Source organism: Lytechinus variegatus, chromosome 6, assembly GCF_018143015.1.
Source record: "Lytechinus variegatus isolate NC3 chromosome 6, Lvar_3.0, whole genome shotgun sequence".
NCBI classification, from domain to species: Eukaryota; Metazoa; Echinodermata; class Echinoidea; order Temnopleuroida; family Toxopneustidae; genus Lytechinus; species Lytechinus variegatus.
Window position 1 is genome coordinate 19,285,937 of NC_054745.1, and position 22,752 is coordinate 19,308,688.

The 22,752-nt window shown below is 36.5% G+C and overlaps 2 protein-coding genes across 3 annotated transcripts; both read right to left on the reverse strand.

Annotated features, from left to right (window-relative positions):
* Positions 1 to 4,254: 4,254 nt before the first annotated feature.
* Positions 4,255 to 9,452, reverse strand: LOC121417147 (heparan sulfate glucosamine 3-O-sulfotransferase 1-like). Of its 2 annotated transcripts, none has more exons than XM_041610737.1 (2): positions 9,207 to 9,452; positions 4,255 to 6,713 (listed from the first exon to the last, which is right to left on the reverse strand). In XM_041610737.1, exon 2 carries the CDS (start codon positions 6,380 to 6,382, stop codon positions 5,291 to 5,293), a length of 1,092 nt encoding a protein of 363 aa, XP_041466671.1. In that variant the 5' UTR covers positions 6,383 to 6,713; positions 9,207 to 9,452; the 3' UTR covers positions 4,255 to 5,290. The 2 variants fall into 2 exon arrangements, with proteins under 2 accessions (XP_041466671.1, XP_041466670.1); XM_041610736.1 differs by having other exon boundaries at positions 9,188 to 9,452.
* A 4,659-nt stretch (positions 9,453 to 14,111) lies between these two features.
* LOC121417148 lies at positions 14,112 to 17,997 on the reverse strand. Its single transcript, XM_041610740.1, has 2 exons — positions 17,772 to 17,997; positions 14,112 to 16,038 (listed from the first exon to the last, which is right to left on the reverse strand). Exon 2 carries the CDS (start codon positions 16,013 to 16,015, stop codon positions 14,264 to 14,266), a length of 1,752 nt encoding a protein of 583 aa, XP_041466674.1. The 5' UTR covers positions 16,016 to 16,038; positions 17,772 to 17,997; the 3' UTR covers positions 14,112 to 14,263.
* Between the last annotated feature and the right edge of the window lie 4,755 nt (positions 17,998 to 22,752).

The window sequence follows — 22,752 nt, forward strand, 5'->3', positions numbered from 1 at the left end:
TATACTTAAGGTCTCAGATATAATATTTGGAGGTCAATTAAAACCAGTTTCATACTAGTATAATTTGAAATTTTCATCTGAAAACTTGCTCAGAAAAAAGATATTTTCAGTAAAAACAGGAGAGTGGATAGGCGCCTACAAGGTGATTAATGGAAATGGATACAGACAACTTTGAAATTGAATTTATGATAGTTGGGCGTGTTCAGAAACTATGTGATATAAAATTTAGACGAATATATGATCATTTGGCATAGACAAATTTCAAAATGATTTTGTATTTTATTTTCATGTTACAGATGGGCAATCCGAATATGATCTGGGGTCTGGAAATGGCCAGGGGGAATCGAAAGAAGTATTTCTGAGACTGAAATTTGCAATGCAAAAAACGCATAGAATTTCAATACAAAAATACAAGAGGCTGTATACACGGAAAGGGAACTTTCAAAATTTGGTTTTGAGACAGATTTTTTTTTTCACTTTAGTAAAAAAAAGGGGTTGAATCTTACCAACAAAGAAGTTGAATCTTACCAACAATTATTTTTTATTGTCCTAATCGAAGTTAACATGGTCAAGCGATTATGGGAAGAAATGAGTAAAAATTTTCGACTGAATGTACTTGGCAGTGACATATGGAAAAAAATTTTCATGGGGATATCTAACAAAGAAAAACACCATACAAGAGTATCTTTGATAAATGGAATTATCTTTTTATATATTATTTTAAGTTCAAGAAAACAGGGAATATTGCCAACCGCACAAAAAGTGACAAAATAGTTTAAAGAATAGAGAGATACGGATTTTTACATAGGCGTTTGAAAAGGGGGGGTGTTCGGGTGAACAGATCAATGCATACCTGTCTTAATACTATGAATGTATTGGTTGATTCAATTTTGTTTCTGTTTTGCTTTGTTTATTTGATCAATACGGACGGCTCTACCAGAGCAGGATAGTGTACGTGTGTAGATGGATGTGACGGGGGGGGGGGTCGGTGGGTTTTAAAGTGTGAATGTGTGAGCGTCAGGGGAGAGAGATTAGGGGGCATGGGTTTACGTAAGTTGAGTTTATAGGGACATTTTAGGGAAAATAACTTTCCTCTAATTAACCTTTAAAATAATATTTTATCCATTTTAAGTTATGTGCAAAAGATATTATTTTTATTCTGTTCAGGGAAAAAGCCGTATTTTACAAAATCTGTTTTATGTTTGCCGACTGATATATATTTTTTCCTGTTTTCTCATTGTTATGTAAGAGAAATGGGGCAGTAAATTGCATTTGTAATAATTCTAAAAATTTGTAATCTTAGTAATATTCACTGTTAAAAAACCCGTGATTTTTACAGAAAAAATAACAGAATCATTCTGTAAATTCATGAAACAGGAATTTTTCTGCAATTTATTAGAACAGGTCTGTTTACAAAGGAAAATTTAAGGAAATTTGTAAGATTCCATACACCAAATACCAATTTCCTGTAATAGGCAATTTGGTGAGATTACAGGTGTTCTCGAGACTCTGCTGCAGGAACTTCTTTTATTTTAAGGATAAATTTTCTAACAGTGTTGATATATTTCTTTGTTTCGTGTTTTGCATACATATACACAATCTTGATTTCTATGAATTGTGATTGTTAACTTATCGATTTGAAAGAGGAAGAAAATAAAATATGTAAAAAAAATGGCTCTACCTTTTTTCCTACTTCTTCTTCTTCGTCGTCTTTTTCTTAATCTTCTTCTTTCTTTTTCGTCAAATAGTGCAGCTAGTTTACAATCAAACTGGACAAAATAAAAAGAAAATGTACGGTTTGGGGGGGGGGGGTATAGAATCCAGATGCCACGCAGACAAGTACTAGTATGTATATACAGTTGAGGCCAAAAGTTTACATACACCCAGTGAAATTTGTTCGCTTGCCAAACGTCGTAAAATTTACTACATCTGCAGAAATATAAATACTACCGTGACGAATTTGGTATCAAATGAAAGAGCGTATTAAGCTTTTGCACATGATGGGAATGCCGTTGGGATTAAAATATATTTCAGGTGGAATTCTTTTTGAAAAAAAATATTCCTGCCGAATGTATTCTATCATTTGTTATTATATTTTCAAACATAGTTTCATAATATTATGTCAAATCTATGATTTAAATTACACTTTCTATCATGATATGTCACCACTGAACAAAAATTGTAATCTGAAATGCTTGTGTAGAGAAGAAACCAGCACAAATATGATATGTTTTTGTCAAGTTTTTATTTTCAATTTGTCTAAAATATGAAGATTTTTAGGGAAAAAATTACACCTAAATATTTTTTTCAGCTCCTGATGACAAAGCATTGTGATGAAGGGGCCCGTGTGAAGGGGCATGGCATACTCATTTGTTTGATATCAAATTTGTCGTGATAGCACAAATATTTTATAAGATACAGTAAATTTTATGATGTTTTGCAAGTGTCAAATTTTCTTTGAATTTCCTGGGTGTATATGTAGGCCTATGTAAACTTCTGCTGGCTTCAACTTTTTTTTTCAATTGGCTTCAACTATATATATATTATATATGTGGGGGTGTGTTTGTGTATATGAAAAGTTTAGATGCAAAAGGGATTAGGTCCACTTTGGACCATTCCGAGAAAAAAAAACATGTTTTTTTTATTCTCACTTATTGCAATATACTTATGAGAAACTAAATTGTCGTGATGTACTAACTTATCATGTGAACATAAAATTGGGTATAACAGAAATCTACCTGTCTTCATTTTTTTTCTATATATTTAAAAAAAATATCATTGTGGACCCTACCCCTTTTGCAAGTAAACTGAAATGAATCCATTCTCTTTTGATTAAAAAGGTAATTTTTCTTTGCCACTTCATTCACATTTTCATTTGAATTTCATATTGTCTTTGGCATCATCAGAGTGACTAAACTTTTAGAGGTTTAGAGACAGAAAACAATAGAATTTATGAAATATGGACCTAACCCCTTTTGATAAATGAGTTCTTCAGATTTTAGTCGCAAAAGGGGTTAGGTCCACTCCAAGGAAATCATTTTTTTAATTCTCCCATATTGCAACATTCTTGTGCGAAACTGAATTTTCGTGATACCCTACCATGAGAACATAAAATTTGGTATACGAGAAATCTACCTGTCTTCATATTTTCTTCAATTCTGTGTGGACCTAACCCCTTTTGCAACTAAACTGAAATGGACCTAACCCCTTTTGAAAAAAGTGAATTTTCTTTGCCATTTTAGTTCACTTTTTAATAGGAATTTCAACTTTTCTTTGGTATCATCTTATAGAGCTACTAAAAATTTATACAGTAAGACATAAAATACAAATTTGATGAAAAATGGACCTAACCTCCTTTCTTTTGCAAGTGAGCCCTCCCTCTCTCTCTATATATACATTGAGTTGAGATGAATCAAGGCCCAGGATTAAGGCGCTCATGTTAGTAAAACAGGAAGTTTAGTTAACATTATAAGTTACATTGTCAACTATTTTAAAGTATTTTATGATTGATACACCAACAAATAATATAAACATTATTTTAGCCGGGTTTGGCCTATGTTGCTGGGGATTGGGAAACAGAGCAGGCGGGAGGGGGGGGGGTGGACATTACCGCTATTTTGTTTGTTTTAAAGAATTACTTATATCTCTCTTTGTACGTCTCCGTCCTTCTTTCTTTCTCTCTCTCTCCCTCCCACTCTCTCTCAGCATCCTCCGTGCCCAGGGTGACCAGCTTTCAAGGGACAGTCCCGTATTCCAGCAATTTGTCTCACTTCCCCCCGGAACCAATCTATCGTCAGGGAGACCCCCCCCCCCCCCTTGATTTCACCCCTTCCCCACACTTCCTTTTCGACTGATGTATTAAATCATCTGTAGGCGACACGACATTTTCTCCTGCGGCATTTACTCCAGTCTTGAAATATCAGAGAGCAAACGGTAAAGTAATACCATGGTCACATTTGTTCTACGGCGGTCGTACGGCGAGTTGAAAACAGCCGTTTTAACGTTTTTTGTCCAATAGGTGGTTTGAATCAAAATTAATAAAACGGCTGTTTCCGACTCGCCGTACGGCCGCCGTAGAGCAAATGTGACCAAGGTATTATGATTGTAATAGAGTTTTGGGTTCAGAATTAGGTCAAAATGTTTAGTTTTCGAAGTTAGATTTTTAAAAACTAATCTCCAAGACTTAATGTTTGGCAAAACTTGCAGATTTTCAATCGGATAAGTTGCCGTCGGAGTAAATGTCATGGAACTCATTCTGTAATAGAAAAAAACATAAATGTAAAAAAAAGCTTAAATCCATAATGATTTTAATGACGTTTGATATGCTCTCATGAGCAAATAACAAAATTAAAGTAACGTACGTTTTTTAAGTAATTCAAAAAATCAAATATATAGTATGCAACTTTAAATACTACACTTAGTCATTTACGTACATAAAAAAAGACAATAGAGAATTCTTGGCAAAAAGATTTACATGTGCTGTCATTTAAACGAATAAATGTTATTTTTCAATTAATTGTCGATTGAAAAATAGAAATTAAAACAAATCAAAACCAGCCGTGAATAATGACTAGCCGAATATTGGATTTATTTTCAATCTAAAGGATTGGCTTTTAAATCTGAAAAGATTTTATATTAAAATCCACAAGGTTTATATCTAAATCTTTTTTGAATCCTCGGAATCTAGAGACTACCTATTCAAATATAACTTTGTCAAGAGTGTAACGTACAGGGCCTCGTTTCAAAAAAGAAACTGGTTATAATTACAATTACACAATTTCTATAACTGAATTACTATCGGTCAATCGGATTAAAGGATTTCAATAGCTTTTCACTAAAATTACAAGTTATTATTGTAACAAGTTTTATGGAACGACCCCCCCCCCCCCGAGGATCGAGGGGAGAAAAGAGAGAAAGATGATGAAAGAAGTAATAATTAGTATTCTTTTCTGAATTAATATTATTTTTTGTTACTTTCTTTACGGAATAATTCAGTGCAAACGGTTATAATAATTTGTTTTACTTGTCTTTTTAAAATGTTAAGATAAAATTATTTGTTTATTCTTTTATTTACTTATTCATGTTTATCTTCCTTTTTTGAGGGGGGGGGGGCTAGCATAACCCTTTGGCATATATTGGATCAATTCCTGCAGCATGTATTAAACCATGTAGACCGTTGGAGATTTAGTCTATGAAAAGCACGTGTTAGTATCCAACGGGTTAGTCTGCAGTTGATGCACTACTGTATACATGGTATAGCGTGACTCGAACACTAAAAACAACATTGCCATCAGAGGTCTATCCAGGAAAAGTTCAAACCGAAATCACTTTTAAGTTCCTGATTGCGGGGACGGTAGAAGTCGTACAACTTCTCGATGACTGCATCGGAAATCTTCGGGTGCTTCCGGCCCTTCTGTGAGTTCAGACATTTGACGTCGGGCCTGCTTTCAATATTCGCGCAATAAAAATGTTTGTTCGTGTTGTACTGGAAGTGATCACGCTTGAAAAATGGGGGCAGTTCTAGGAAACGTTCCACTTGAATCAAAATCGGAAATGGGTCTTTCTTGAACTCGTTACCGTCGACTATTAGAACTCTCTCCTCAGGTATCTGCTGGTATAGCGCCCTCAAGTCAATGGCGTACATTCCTAGGCGGACTATTGATGCGAAGGGATTGACATGACCGAGATCATCCAACACAGTAGCGTGAAGGGTTCCTTTGAACCCCTCAAGTTCTTCAAATTTCTTCCTCTCCTCTCCTTGGTAGCGGTCGGCAATGGTCGCCGTATGCACAAAGTCAGACACCAACCGTTCCACTGGATCCCGGAGCATCAGGATCAACTTGATGTCCGCAGGAAGATATTTCCTCAACATCTGCAGCAGTTGCGGCTGCATGCCGCTGAAGAGACCCGGATATCCTGTGACTGGCATCTGATATGCGGACGTCAGTCGGAAGGTCTCCTTCCACTCGGCCATTGTTGCCTCAGTGATGTCCGGACCAGGTTGGACTGAACGGGAGAAAGATACCTTGGGGTGTAAGCCCAGATACCTTGCCATGGCGGTTGTTCCACCCTTCTTGACTCCTATAACAAGTCCATGTGGCATTCGCTTCTGACATTGCCTGGTGTCAAGTTCTGGCTGAGACAGGGGTTCTTCGGGTCGCCATCTCTGAAAGAAGTAACATGTTATCTCGCTGTCTTTGGACACTCCTGGATGATCTCTTCTGCTAAAGAAAAGGGATAAAAGCCTGATGGAAGAAAGAGTGTTGCCGCCGTCTTCCTCTCCCAAATCTCCCTTTCCAAGGTAGTCAAGAGTCATGAGAAAAAGAATCGCACCAACAAAGCAGCCAATCGTTACGAGGATCCTTCTTCTTTGTCTTCTCATGATGTATAATTTACAGTATTGGTACCTGCCTTTAAGTACCCTACTTGGATGGTTCGCTTGTCATTCGCATATGCGACTTACTATATGTTAGAGAATTTATATTTGAATTCTTCAAGCGTCCTTACAGTTATGGCAATTTTTTTTCGCGGGAAACATTTACTTTTTGAAAATTATAGCAATGCTTCGGAATCAGATTCAATCTATGTTGTCGTCCATTTGAGCATCAGTCGATCAAAAGTTAATCAAGTTCATCCAGTTCAAGTGCTACAGTATATCTCGCACGATGCTCGGTAATGAGCTGCTACCACGCCTGGTGAATACACATCTCAATCTGAAAAATAGACCAAAGGGAACATGACAAAATTATAATGCATGCTATCATCTACTATTGTTTGAAATGGGATTGGTGGACGCTTAACATATTGAATCCCTTAATCACGGGTCCGTTGTTATAAGTTTTGCAATGAACATTTTTTAAAGATTCTGAAGTCATTATATTCATTCAACATTTTCAACATATTTCTGGGAAGCGGGACATGGAGTACCACCCCCCTGAACTTGTTCGGGGGGGGGGGGCTGCATGCGTACGTAATACACCATAGACAGCTCTCCCTGTTTTTTTTTCTTTTGGGGGTATGCTAAAAAGTGGAAATTTGACCCAAATCACCTTTATCTTGGAAAAGATCGAATCCTTTCTTCTTTTGCTTTTTTGTCATATATTTTTTCTGACCAAATTCACCTTCATTTTAATGCTTTTTTGTTGTTTTTATTTTTTGGCACTCCAGGCCCATGTCATTCGAATAGATTGGCTGATAGTTAACTCAAGTAAGCACCCACACCCAAACAAATCAAAATTGTTTCTTCTACAAAATATAATGATGATGATGATAATGATAAATAATTATGATTTTAACAGTAACAATAACAACAATAATAATAATGATAATAGCAGTAATAATAATAACAATAATACTAATAAGATAATAACATATTAAAAATGGCTTGTACTCCTCATTATTTAACTTTATGCTCGATAAGCCTTCACGCAGTGATCGTCTTTCCATCCCCCATTATTATTATTCTTTATTTGTAGTTTATGGGGGTAGGGGGTTAAGTGTACCTAAGGGTCTGGCTTTAAGTTGTGTGTGTTTTTTTATTACTATAACTTCCTCATTAATCATTTTGATTGAAGTGTATGGAGAATCTTAACTTGAGTTTTATATACAGATTATAAGTTTATTTCCGTAATTTAGATTTTTGTACCCGGATTCTGTTCTGTATTTATCCCTTCGTGATTATAAGTTGTTAAAGAATTGTGAGCAGGTTAATTTCAAGTTTACATTTGAAATTCATATATATTCCCTTTCTCACCATTTTAAAATGTTTATGTGTAAACTTGAAACAATTAAGTTTAAATGATATCATGTTATATATATATTTTTTTTACATGTGATATGAGGAAGAAATAAATATGATTTAAACAAAAAAAAATCCCATAACCTGTTATGCATTTATGTTTTAAGTTACAATTAATGAAAAATTACACCAATTTTTACCGAGCTTGTTATGCTAGGCCTTGTAACTTATGAGGGATATGACTTTAATACGATACTGGGCAAAAGTGGACATTTTCCTGAAATAATTACTGGCTCTATTTCAAATCTGGATCAAAATTTTCTATCAAAACTCAAATGGGATTTCATAAATACAAAAGGGGAACATGATTAGCTACATTTTTTTTCCTTACGCATCTCACTATAGGAGAATCCAAACCATACAAAATATCTATACATGGGACTACATATATTGTTCTTTTTACTTAATTATAATTGAACAGATAACTATTTCTTGTTTTGTAAAATTTTCTTTCGGATAATCTGAAGGTCATCATTTTACTCCATATCAAAATAAAATTTTAAAATATAAGTTCATTCTATCTTGCCTATGTGTGAATATTTCAGATGTCACTCTGTAATCGTCACTCCGTAACCTGTTATGCATTTATGTTTTAAGTTACAATTAATGAAAAATTACACCAATTTTTCAATATAATGCAGCATATTAAAGCTAGAACAACATATTATCCAATCAATAACTCAGCATTTCGATAGTTCAAAGAGTTTTAGCAATATGTTTTCTCCTCAAATATGCACGTCCATTTTGCGTCACTCCGCAACCATGTTTGTGAATATTCATATCTCATTAATTCAGTGGATCAAAATAACAAATGCTATTATTTTGAAAAGTGGGTTTCAGCCACTACCGTCAGGTACCATTTCTTTGCGAATAACTATTTAAATATGGGTGATATCTTTGTTTGAATGCCATAAAAACTTGTTTCTGAATGTCACTCCGTAACCGTGGAACTGCCCAACTGTGTTTTTGCACAATCCTTACGATATTAAAGACTCCCACCCCACCCCCCCCCCCCCGGGGGCCACTTCCATTCACGAGTGGATACCATGCGCGACCATGGGGTCTCGAAAAGCACCCTGAACACGTAATTTCCGTATTCTGAAAATGCACCCCTTAACAAGTATTGGCGTGTGAAACCCTACCCTTAACAAGTATTGGAAACAAACGTGAACACGTAATTTTCCTAGCGAAATAGGTACCTTTTTTTCATTATTTTTGTGTTTTTGACACCCTTATCACGTTACGTACGTAACGTGAACTATCGCGAAAAAGACATCCTTTCATTTTCATTTTCAAGTGCCCCCCCCCCCCCAGTCAATAATACTCGTTCCTCAGAATAGCACTTGCTAGAAAATGACCCATAGAAGCTTGTTGTTGGGCTCTACTTACCCTGCTGGCTACTACGTACAGTGCTTTGGTTCTTAATGAAGCTTGTGGCAGATATATGCATGGGTGAAGCTTGGCGGTGCGTTGGTTCAACTTTACGCAGTTCATGTTGGCGATAACATTATTAATGTTAAACCAGAACAGTATAGATGTGGAGGTGTAGGCTACAGAAAGACGTTGCACATGTGTGACTGATGTTATAGTTGCTATTATAGGTTATACTTGGATGTGTTATAGGTGCGTCGAAACGTATTGATTGGTAAAACCAGCTTTTGTGAGTGAAGAAAGCATAAAAAGGCCCCATCGATTATTTCTAACTGTCTTCGCTTAAGTGGCACATAGGGTAAGGGAAGGATGTATGCGATGGAAATTATTGATTAATTTGATTCACCAGGTACACTGCTTAAGAAAACCTGAACATGTTGAAGAAAAATAAACAGAATCATTCTGAATGTAACAGTACATATTGCTGGGTTTATTTATTTAATCTGTACTCTTACATTTGGCTTTCCATACGTTGTTTACATTCAACTTGTTTACTTCCATTCCAACTCATCTCATCCTTCTTTCCATCCTCACAATCCACATACATTGTCATGATCTCATCTTTCATTCCATCTCCACAATACATCCCACATAGCAACACAGGTTCATTACATTTCATTCTTTCATTCAGTTTCCTCCTCAGTCATGCTTCCTGGTCTTCCATTAGCTTTCCACTCCACATGGTCTTATTGTTTAATTCTCATTAGGATTCAGTTTAACTCATGATCACCCTTCTCTGTTCTGATTGGTTCATATTTTTAAATAGGGCTAGTTCATTTTATAGTTCATACCATTTTCCTTCTATTTGATTGGTAGATTTCTATGATTATCCAATGTGGGTACATTGGCAGAACTTCCCAAAAGATTGGATTGGAAAGTAAAGTCAGTGCTGATATGGACTTCATCTTGTTAACTTTTAATTTATTCTGTGTTCACCCTATCTTCAGTTCAATAATTTTAGTTTAATTAAATTAAAGAAGAGCTTTGGAGATAGAATGTACAGGAGAGCATGGGAGACTGAGTTCATGATTTTGGAAGTGTCTAAGCGGTCATGTTACATGAACATAAAACTTTACACAGCTTAACGGGACGTACAGGTCTACATAGATATAATAGAGTTTGGTTGCAAACAGGGTCCGAGAAAAATCACCGTTTTTGTCTCACCTGCGAAGCAAGTGAGACTATAGGCGCCGCTTTTCCGACGGCGGCGGCGTCAACATCAAATCTTAACCTGATGAGGTTAAGTTTTGAAATGACATCATAACTTAGAAAGTATATGGACCTAGTTCATGAAACTTGGCCATAAGGTTAATCAAGTATTACTAAACATCCTATTAGAGTTTCATGTCACATGACCAAGGTCAAAGGTCATTTAGGGTCAATGAACTTAGACCATGTTGGAGGAATCAACATCGAAATCTTAACCTGAGGTTAAGTTTTTGAAATGTCATCATAACTTAGAAAATATATAGACCTTTTTCATGAAACTTGGACATAAGGTTAATCAAGTATCACTGAACATCCTGCATGAGTTTCACGTCACATGACCAAGGTCAAAGGTCATTTAGGGTCAATGAACTTTGGCCGAATTGGGGATATCTGTTGAATTCCCATCTTAACTTTGAAAGTTTATGGATCTGATTCATGAAACTTGTACATAAGAGTAATCAAGTATCACTGAACATCCTGTGCGAGTTTCAGTTCACATGATCAAGGTCAAAGGTCATGTAAGGTCAATGAACTTTGGCTATGTTGGGGTTTTTTGTTGAATAACCATCATATCTCTGTAAGTTTATTGGTCTCGTTCATAAAAAGTGGACATAAGAGTAACCATGTATCACTGAACATCTTGTGTGAGTTAGAGTAGTATTCAAAGTCAGCACTGCTGCTATATTCAACCGCGTGATGCAGGTGAGACGGCCAGAGGCATTCCACTTGTTATTTTTCCATATTGCAATATTCTTGTGTGAAACAGGATGTACTACCCTATCACGTGAATACAAAATTGGATATAAAAGAAATCTTCCTTTCTTCATGTATATATAATTCACAACACAAGCAAACTAAAATGAATCCGATCCCTTATAAAAAAAATGTTTTTTCTTTACCAATTTAGTTCACGTTTTAATGTTAAATTCATTTTTTTCTGATATCGTTAGAGCGAATAAATATATATATGTTTTAGGCAAAAAGCAATAAACTTGAAGAAAAATGGATCTAGTCCCTTAAAAAAAAGTGACTTTGCGGTTCACTTTTTAAATGGAAATTCAACTTATCTTTGGTATCATCTGATAGAGCTACTATATGTCTATAAATTGACACACACACACACACATATACATATATATATATATATATATATATATATATATATATATATTATACATATTACTTAGTGGTAGTAAATACGAGCTGTGATTCTTTGGTATTATCTTTTAGAGCTATTAAAAGTTAAAAGTCTGTACATTGAGACCCCCCCCCAAAAAAAAAAAATTGATGAAAATTGGAACCCATTTGCAACTGAGCTCTTAATCCATCATTATAAAAAAAAATTGCCAAGAGTATATTTGCACAATACATTTTTTTTTTAAAGAGGCTTCCAACTGAATTGTTGAGACAACGTTGAATGTTACATTTACGACTCGTATTTTAAATGTCACGGTAGGAGGCTAATTCCCGTGGTCTATTGTATTTAATAAGCCAGTTCGTAGTTTGAATGCATATCCTAGCATGTTGCACGATGTACTTGACAAACTGTGACATACCAGTCGTTCGTGGAAGCATTGATTTTTTTTGTGGATGTAAATGAAAACGACAATTCAAAAGAATATATGAATAATCAAGACATCAAAGTTGGTGCTTATCTCATTAGATTTTAAAGCACCATGTCACTTAAGTACAAATGACCTTCTTCTGATCATGCGCAGAAAGGAACTACGAACTGGCTTATTGGTTGAAAGTTGTGGTTTAAGTATGGGAAGCCAAAAGTATCAATTTTTTTATCATGTTGTACGTTTCTTATGTTTACTGTGCTCTTTCCTGATTCATCGATTGTGAAGACAATAATCTATATATACTTCCTTCACAATTATGAATGATTTGAGAGCCGAATGAGCTGAAGTTTGATATCTCTACTGTAAGTGATTATGTAACAATTGGCTTCCCATACTTAAACCACAACTTTTAACCTGAGTTTAAGTTAAACCCGACTTCAGAATACGGGCCTTTATATCAAAGACAGTGCCCAGTTTGACACTAAGCACAGTTTTGCATTCCCTTTGACCTCAAATCCAATAGACTGCAACACTGTATCTTTTCCACTCATTACCCCCCCCCCCTTCCCTCCCCCTTCCCTTTTCCAATTTTTTTCTAATTTTTTTCGTGACTCCCTCCCTTACCAATCACTCGTTCTCCCTCGATTACAATAAACTTTTTCTGTTTTCAAAATCATCTTTGTAATGATGATAAAATATTCATTCATTTTTTATCGTTTATTTATTAGACAACCACTGATAGTTCATAGATTCATTAAACCTGTAAAAAACAATAACAAAAGGCTACAATGCAAATAGTTTCACTCAACACGCTTGAAACGATTTATGGATTAAAACAACAAAATACGGATTGCTCTATAATATTGTAAGTAAAATCGCAAACGCAACGGTATATTTGCAAGCCAAAGATAAAAGTGAAATGGAAAATGCAAAAACGAAGTTATCAATTTTCTCTAAATGAGTTCTGTACACTATTAACTGAATTCTATATACTTGACCCGTATTTGTAGCCTTTAAAGAAGAAACTTTCTTAAACAAAGTGCACACCTAGTTACCAATAACGCATACAGCATTTTCATTTATTTGAGAGCAAGATAAAAGAGCATTGTAGATTAAATGCCTTGCTCACGGGCGTAGGTGCCGCGGCCGGGGATCGAATCCAGGCGCCTTAGACCACTCGGCCACGACACCTCCTACAGCCACAGCCACAAGAAACGAACCAAAAGCACTCTACTCCTCACATCATTCCAGTATTTTATACTGTAGAGGCTTTCTAGAATGATAACACGCCAATTTATATACTCAATATATAATCAACTCACATAATATCACCAAGGAGCAAAACAAGTCCCACTTTAACCATGTTAACTTTGGGAACCTTGTTTTTTTTTAGGGTTCTGACTACGGGGAAAAATAGATCAAATTCGCATTTTTTTCCTAACAGTATCGTGGAGGGGCTAAATACATGTAAGTAATCACCACTTTGATGTCTTAAGAGTGTATGAGGAGGAAAGAGGGGGAAAAACATAGAGATAGCCAGGACAGGGACGTATAAAACGGCCTGTGACATGTTTCACTTTGCGGATCTTTAAAAATATTTTATTCTATTATTATTATTATCTATTTCTTTATTCATTTACTTATTTATGTGGGGGGGGGAGTGGGGGCTGAGATGTTATGCAATTCTTTCTCAAATCCAAAAATGTATCAATTCCGTTATTAATTACACTTAAATATCGAAGATAAATTTTTCCATTTGTCCATTTTCTGAACGCAACATAATAAAGATTCATGACTATATATACCAAACAGGGCTAAACATTATGCACTACAGTTCTTCAGCACTTGACATATTTGGTCATTGTGATATTACCAGTGATTACGAAGCAAAATACAAAAATCAGTAAACACCATATCATGAGTTATATGAGTCATCAATTTGAACATTTTGTATTATACTCAAATAAAATCAAATGATGCCATGTAAATATCGTTCAAAAATCAAAAGAGGCTCCAAAATAACATATTTGCACTTTGAAACGAGAGTGGTAAATAATTTTTTTTAACAAGTGCACACCTAGTTACCGATAATGCATATATCATTTCCATTTATTTGAAAGCAATTAAGATAAAAGAGCATTTTGGATTAAATATTTAAATAAATAATTACTACGTCGTTTTTTTTCAACATCAAGCACATAAACCAGCCGAAATGCAATTTAGGTTCATCACCAGTAAAAGTTAATTCTGTTGAAATGATTTAGACGGTAAATTTCTTTTTATACACCACGAGTTTGTCTCCATCACAGCTTATCAGGTTACCAGAAGGGGTCACAAGTCGCCACCCCCTCGGGAGCTGGATGTCACTATATTTTCCGGATTTATCGAGCATCTTACCCTGGATGATGGCATCCCGTGGCCCCTCGCCATCGCCGACCTCGGCAGACGGTTCCGAAAGTCCGTCGGGCCCGAAGTAAGCTATTTCTGTAATCTTGTCAAAGGCGCAAAATGCTGGGATGAACCATCCGGAATGATCCCGGGGAAAAGCAAACACCTCTTGTCCTTTTTCTGAGATGATAGTTACTTTATCTGAGCCGGTGCGCACAGCGATGTTACCTGATGACAAGGCGTCTATACCTAAAACACCTTTACTCCAGTCAAATGCAAAAGTATTTTCGATGCCTCCGTCGTGGGGGTTGATGAAGTAGACCTTTGGCTGATTATACTGAGCAGCGATGATCATGCCATTCCGGTCAACATCCAGTACCACTTCGTTCCAAGGGTCCCCGGGGAAGTCATTGTCACAGTTAGGGATGCTGATATCTCTTATCTTATTCCATTGCTTGTCATAAATTGTTATGAGCCCACCTAGCATCGTAATCATGTCCTTTTTATACATGATTTCATCGCCCCATCTGTAATTACCACATACTATGAGATCGTTGCCTAAAGCAGCGCATGATACAATTTCCTTGCAGTTATCTTCGATAATTTTCTCTATTTTTCCGGTGTTTATGTTTGTGACGTACGTGGTGATAGACTCGTCATCACAGTAGCCAGTGTAGCGCTCGTGTACGCATATCTTATCATCATCGCCTCCACACAGCAGTGGATCATCAAGAGTAGATGGCAGTGTGATAGTCCTAACAAGTTCCCATTCGCCCACATAGCCATCGATTCTTGCATACTCTCTCCCGCCTGCCGTTCCAACAAAGAAATCCACCTTATCAACCTCACGTTGTAACCGACCTAGACGTTCCGTAACATCACGATGGTCATCCACACATTGATTTTCATCAATGGATGCAATCACACCAGGTGCTTCAATCACCAATGATTTATCCTGATGGATTATACGTGTGATGGTTGACGCCATGTTCTTCGCAGTGTGCCGTGCATGTTGAGTCTTGTATGTAAGATCTTTGATATTTTTACAAACGATCTCGCCGATATTCTGCAGCTCAGAAAGAACGTTTGATTCTCTCTGCTCGCTGACTCTATGCTCCTGTTCCATCTGAGCATTCCTGGTCTTGATTTCTTCTCCCACCTTCTCGTCAGTCTCCTTCCTCCATTTCATCCTTTCTTTTAACAGTTTTATCGCAGCATTCTTTGCTTTTTCAAGCACCTTTCTCGACTCTGCGAACGACGCGGTTAGACGGTCGCTGACTGTCTGAAGATGCTTCTTTGCAGAAATTTCAGTGGACTTGATTTCAGCCTCGACCGCCATTAGTTCTCTCTCCAACTCCTCCGTCTTTTGCAGTTTGTCATTCAATCGTTTCCTCCGAACTATGATGACTTCCTCGATGTTTCTGAGCTGATCTTCATTCTGATTATTGAACATTTCGGTACTACTAGCGCACGAATTGCAGAGAGCGATTTCGGATTCTGTGGAGTAAAATTTTACTGGCTCCCCATGTACATCGCATGACCATGTTATCCCTTGGCATTTTCTTTTGGAGAGCCTGTCCGTGTCATCTCTATCATGTCTATCCGCTTTGGATTTCGATGCCATGATGACGGATGCACGTTACAATGCTGCAATGAGAAGAAATACATAATAAATTACCGAGGGATCTATATGTACAACGCAAAGTTCCGAATATGACGAGTTCATAAATCAAATAAATCAAATGTATTTTGGAGTATTTATTTAGCTTTAGTTTGATTAGTGTTACAAGAAATATTACATTATCTAAATTCGAGGTCAGGGGAGCTTCAATTCATGAAAGAACCTGTCGGACTCCTTTAAAATCTGACAAGTCTCCTTTTTTCCCAAAGTAACCATAGTCATCGTACTTCTCAGCCAATCAAAATCAAAGAAAGCTCTAAGATCTGACAACTTGTCGGATGAAAATTTTGATGAATCACTCCCATGATTTGTGTTGGGGCATCTTGCCCCCCCCCCCCTCCTGCCATATGGGGCATAATCCATGCAGATTCCAGGGAGCCGCTTCATAAAGCTGTTCGTAAGTTAAGAGCGACTTTGAGAACGACTGGTATACCATTCTCACGCGCTAAACCTTCGCAAATTCAATATACCTGTTACCACAAGAAAGGATCACCAGTCGTTCTTAAAGTTGCTCTTAACTTACGCACCACATGGTAATTCTAAAGAATGTACAAGCTCGGGGGGGGGGGGGGCGTTTCATGAAAGGACTTGTCGAAACAAGTCCCATTTTATCCGACAGTTTCCATAGGAACAGTGCCTCTCAACCAATCAAAATCATGGAAAGATGTCAGATCTGACAACTTGTCGGATGAAAATACTGATGAAACGCTCCCCGGTTGGCTATGAAAATAGAATGAATAGTGAACCGAAAAATTATATTAATAACAACAACAAGAACAACAATAATAATAAAAATAATAATAACAACAACAATGATAATAATATGATATAATATTATGATCATAATAATAATAGTGATAATAATATTGATGAGATTATACGATAATAATGTGGATCGTTGTGGCCCAGTGGATAAGTCGGACCTTGAAACAGAGGGTTTTGGGTTCAAATTCCAGTCATGGGATAGTTTCCGTCAACTGCATTCTACAAGCTTCGCTTTGTAGCAGCTTCCTCCGTTTCCGACCTGATACATGGTTATCTTGATGAATATGCATGTACAATTTCCTTGTTTTATTGATTATGATTATATCAAGATATTTGTAACAAAAATTGTAAATTATTGTTGGAAATGGAAAATAAATGAAATGAAAGACAATATAGCTATAATAACTATAGATGAGTAAGTCCTTGATCCATGCACGTTCTGTAAAATTTTGTTTCTTTGTTATTCATTCAAATAAATTTCATATAGGCCTATACATAATCAATGAAATATAAATCAAAATGATAATTGCAGCAGTGCAATACACAAATTAAATAGCAGTGTAATAAATATAGTAGGCAAATTGTAGAAGAACAGAGACATAATAATAATTATAATTATACTTGTTATTATAGCGCTTAAGGCTCTATAAGCGTTCTACAATGCAGCAAAATCCGAAATCATTCAAAAATAATATTTCAACAATATGCAGCTAAAGCAAATAATAATGAAAAAAAAGACGTAACTACGCAATTTGAAAGAATGAATGTATATTGAGCATTCTCCCGCCCCTCCCCCCATCAGACCCCAAAGCTGAACAAACACACACACCAACAACAACAAACAGGAGAAAATAAACAGAGGATGAAAAAAACATACACAAAGGAGAGAGAGAAAAAACTCAACAGCAAACAGCAAGTAAAAGAAGACACTTACCGATGCTTCTGTTGCAGATGACGGACCCCCGAGCCTTGGCTACAGATGTGATATCGGGATGGGTGCAGGCATTGAATTTATACAGAAACCAACTGAAGGGATAGCGAAGCAACCAGGATATAAAGATCAAATAGGCTACTATGCCATAAGGAAGTGAAGAGAGTGTCTGAAATGGTATTTCATTTTCCCTAAAAATGATGACGTCACCTGTCAGGGTTCGCAATGATTTCCTTGAGAGCTTCTGGGCAAGGCACCACCATTGTAAAAAAAAGAAAAATTAATTTAATTCCGTCATCACGATTAACCATAATAAGAATCATGGCAAACGAGGATTTTTTGTAAAGATTAGATCGATGATTGACTACGTATGGTTTAAAGACATGGCTCAACCATGGACGCATCAATTATCATGCATAGCTGACAATTTCCGTAGATCATTTTCACGCTGAATATAGAATACGGAATAAAATCGCTAATCAATACGGCTTTTTACGGAAAACTAATAAATGTACAGATTAGTCAGGTAAATTGAAATATTGTTTCCTTTAATTTTTTTCCTTACTGCGTCAACATTTTACTTTGATCTAAAAAATTCAATTTTGTAAATGCAACCTTTTATCTAGCATCTTTTACGATCTGCCCCTTTACACGGTAAAAAAAAACACGTGATTTGAATTATGATTCCAGTGAAAAATAAGGCTAAAGAAGATATTTTTTGTAGCAAACCAAAATAGAATTGCGACCGCTAATCACAATCACAAATTCTACTCCAGTTAAGTTTCACTAAAAACTCCGGTGTTGATTTAACACAAGCCCGAAATCTATTTCTTTCCACACCACAGAAGTATTGAAATAACACCAGCTTGGAATCAAACCGATGCTGTTTTAATGCTAATTGGTGTTGTATAATCACATATCTGGTGTTAGACCCAAACCAAGCTGGTGTTGTTTAACACTTCTCTGGTGTGGACAGATTGGTGTTAAATCAACACTAGAGTTTTTGCAGTGTATATACATTTGTCAATGTATAGATAAACTTAGTAGGACACTTTCTTCATATTCTACAATAGAGAATCTTTTCATGGGAGTGGACGATCATCATGAAGTAAGAAATAACGTTGAGGCAGGGGCTGATCCATGATTTTCCGAAAAGGGGGGGGGGCAACTTTCTCCGAGGAAAAATTTGACACCCCCCAAAAAAAGTTTCAAGCAAAAAATATTTTTGTGAACGAAAAACATTTATAAGCAAAAATGAAAAAAAAATGAATGAATAATGAAAATAAATGAAATAAATAAAAAAGGTGTTAAACCAATGATTAAGGACAATTCGTCCACAAAAAATTACAAAAAAAACCCAAATAATAATAATAGTCTTCACTTTCAATCGGGTGGACAAGCTTCTGTTTAACGACATTTTTACATTGCAAATTTTAATTGTGCCTATTCTTTCCCACTACTTTGCAAAAACTCCGATGTTGATTTAGCATGTCCACATCCATGACATCAGAGCAGTATTGAATAAACATCAGTTTAGAATCGAACCGGTGCTGTATAAAACACAAACACACATCACAATAGATAAATGTCAAGTTCAATGGCGATTCTTTCCTTTAAATTCCTATTAAATTCAAATAATTATGGGAAGTTATAATAATAAAAAAAATACTCAAGCATGTTTCACCCACTCACCCCCCCCCCGACTGACATTGCACAAGAAATTAAAGCACCTGGGAGTAACAGAGAGAGAGAGAGAGAGAGAGAAAGAACTAAGCAAAACGAAAAAACAAGAAAAATATTACCGATTGCAAAGTCGTTTCAGACATTATTGTGCTATTAAAGTTAAAGCAAAACTTCGAGAGATTTCTATAGAGAAACGGACAATGGAGTGCATCATCTTTCGACTTTATTACTTATTTTAGGGGTCTATGTAATTCTTTTCTATTCATAAGCGTGCATACGTTTTCACATTTACAAATGATTTACAATTGTGTGTGCTCTAGCGCGATATTGAGCGATAGATGTGACTTAGGGGTAAATGTATGTTACACAGAAACCAACTGAAGAGAAAGCAGGGCAACCGGGATTTAAGATCAAATCCGATGTCAAAAGGAAGCGAATAGAGTGTTTGGAAAGGTATTTCACTTTCCCTAAAAATGATGACGTCACCAGTCAGGATTCATAAAGCTGTATTGCTTCCTGAAGAGCAATAGCTTTTCGGGAAAGCACCGCAATTGTAAAACAAAACCGATCTATTTCCATTATCGTGATTACCTTTATCGTGATCGAGAGATTACACAATCATAATGTTTGAGGTGCCGTGGCCGAGTGGTCTAAGGCGCCTTGCTACACATGTAAAAGTCCGGGGTTCGATCCCCAACCGCGGCAGCTATGCCCGTGAGCAAGGCATTTAATATACAAACCTCTTTTATCCTGATTTCAAATATATGAAAATGTTATATGGATAATTGGTAACTAGGTATGAACTTAAAAAAAAAGACGATGACTTTGGTTTTAGAATGGATACTCCACCATGGTTGTGAAAATTGGCGGCGGAAGCCAAAAAAATTAGGGTGGTCTACCTGAAATTTGTGATGGACACATGTAAAAAAAATTGACAAGCAAAAAAAAAGGACATCAGGGGGGGGGAAAAGAAATATTTTAAGGGGGTTCACCAGAATTTAGGGGGGACGCAGGAAACAAAATTGACAAGCAAAAAAAAAGTTATCAACTAAAAATTTAGGGGGGTGGGACCGTCCCCCACCTATTTTTTTTTTTTGGGGGGGGGGGGATCTGTCCCCCACCCCCCCCCGTTTCCGCCGCCTATGGTTGTGAAGAAAAAACTAACAACCGTCAGATACCATTACACTGCTAGAAATTGCGGTGTAGATTTATATAATTTCTTGTCTTTCTTATATTGCACGGCATGTAAAGAAGAATTTCCATTTATGGACAGTCAGTAAACTCTACGGAGTAAAAAAACAACAGTATATTGAAAACGGAATAAAATTGTAAATGCACGGCTTCTTATTGAAAACTAGTATAATTGGCAGATAATTCAGGTCTTTACAGACAACATAATCGCGCAGGAGTGGGAAGTGGGGCTGCCGAAGCCCCCCCAACCCTTATTTTCGGGGGGGGGGGGGCTGAGTAAGTGTTTGAAGTTGGTCTTTCGATTAGCATGCGGAATTTAGAGCGATGCCATTGTCGTCGGAGCAAATGTCGTGGAACTCTTGGCCTACGTTAAACAACATTCGCAACACGTACCCCTTGGAAATTCTGTTAATATGATAAAGTGTAGTCATTTGACATATTTAAGCCTTTTTTCATTTCTCCCTCTCTCTCACAAGAAAAATCCAGCCCCTTAATAATCGTTTCGAGGTTCCTGCACCTCGATGATCTGATATGACCACCTTCTTGCCGTGTGAACAAAAATAAATCGCTTTGATGCAGGATCGAACCACATAGTTAAACCGTCGTTTTATGCGTAAATGTAGAACAGCGATAGAGAGAGAGAGAGGAAGATAGAAAGGTAGATAGATAGACAGAGAGAGAGAGAAGGGAGAGAGTGGAAGAGGGATGAGCAAATGAAGCGAGACCAAGAGGGGAAGAGAAAAACGGGGAAAAGCGAACTCAGATTTTTTTTTTAATAAAGGTTTATTGTTGTATTATTTTTCCCCACAAATGAGTGGACAAGATAAAGGAGAAGAAAAAGAAAAGGTCTGGTAAGAAAAGAATTTGCCTTCGACAGGCGCGGATACATCGGGCAAGGGGTCTTGCCCCAACCCCTAAAAAGGGTCAAGGGGGAAAAGAAGTGGAATTGAAAAGGAAAAAATAAAAAGGGGTCCCCCCAAAAAAAATGAAGAGGGTATGAAAGAAATCGTGCCAACGGCCCTGCACTCCTCGTAAAATTATTGTTGTTTTTATTCCCACGTTGGTGTCTTACTACCCCCCCCCTCGTTATGCACAGAGTGTAAAATGAAAGTCGAATATGTAAATGGAACAAAATAGGAAAAGAAGAAAACTGTGTTAGAGAGGGAGAGAGAGAAAGGGAGAGAGAGAGACAGATAAAATAAATACAGTAAGGAAGAAGAGTAGGAAATAATTAAATTTTATTTATTATTTAAAAAAAACAGGGATACCCATTCAACAATGTTGGTCTACCATGGGGCCTTCTGACGATGTACATAGCATAACATAGCTAGTTGACAAGAATGGAGGAAGCATGAATGTAAGAGGAAAAAATATCCACCCTAAAAAAAAAACAAAAAGTGAATCAAACAGAAGTTGCATGAAATCTATTTTCAATCGCAAATTAGCCTAATGGGGCGTTATGAGAAACTTGCAGTCATTTTAAAGTCTTTTTTCGGTCCCTAAAACAATAATTTTTCTTGTAGAATACGCAAAATTTTGAATGACTGCTGATCCGTCTCTTGTAAATCTAACATAGGCTACAGCTTTATATTGTAAAGTGCAAAGAAATATTTTCAACTGATTGCAAATAATCCTGCAACGCCTCCATACTCCCGAAATTAAGTGTAACTTGCAAACATAGTACTATGATTAAATACACAAAAATACAAATTTGTGTTAAAAAGACCGTACGCTGGATTTTTTTAGACCAGGTGCGGATCCAGGATTTCCCAAGGGGGGGGGGGGGAGCAATTTTTTTTGGTGGAAAATTTTGACAAGCCAAAAAAAGGGGGTTTTCAACCACAAATTAAGGATATTTCGAACCCGAAAGAAATTGACAAGCAAAAAAAAAAGACTCACATACCTGATATGGAATTGAACGTACATGTAATTTTCTAGCAATGTTCAATAAAACTGATAAAAGCCCCCAAAGCCTTGTCTTCTCTTGTATCAAATAAATATAGAAAAAAAATATTAAAAAATATATCCAGGGAGTTTTTTGCTCTGTATTTTCGGCGTATTGCCCATGTTAACACCAACTGATCCCCAAGGTGAGCTTCCGGGTAGTTAA

Coding starts and splice junctions, on each gene's coding strand:
- LOC121417147 (XM_041610737.1), bottom strand. CDS start 6,382: ATGAGAAGACAAAGAAGAAGGATCCTCGTAACGATTGGCTGCTTTGTT.
- LOC121417148 (XM_041610740.1), bottom strand. CDS start 16,015: ATGGCATCGAAATCCAAAGCGGATAGACATGATAGAGATGACACGGAC.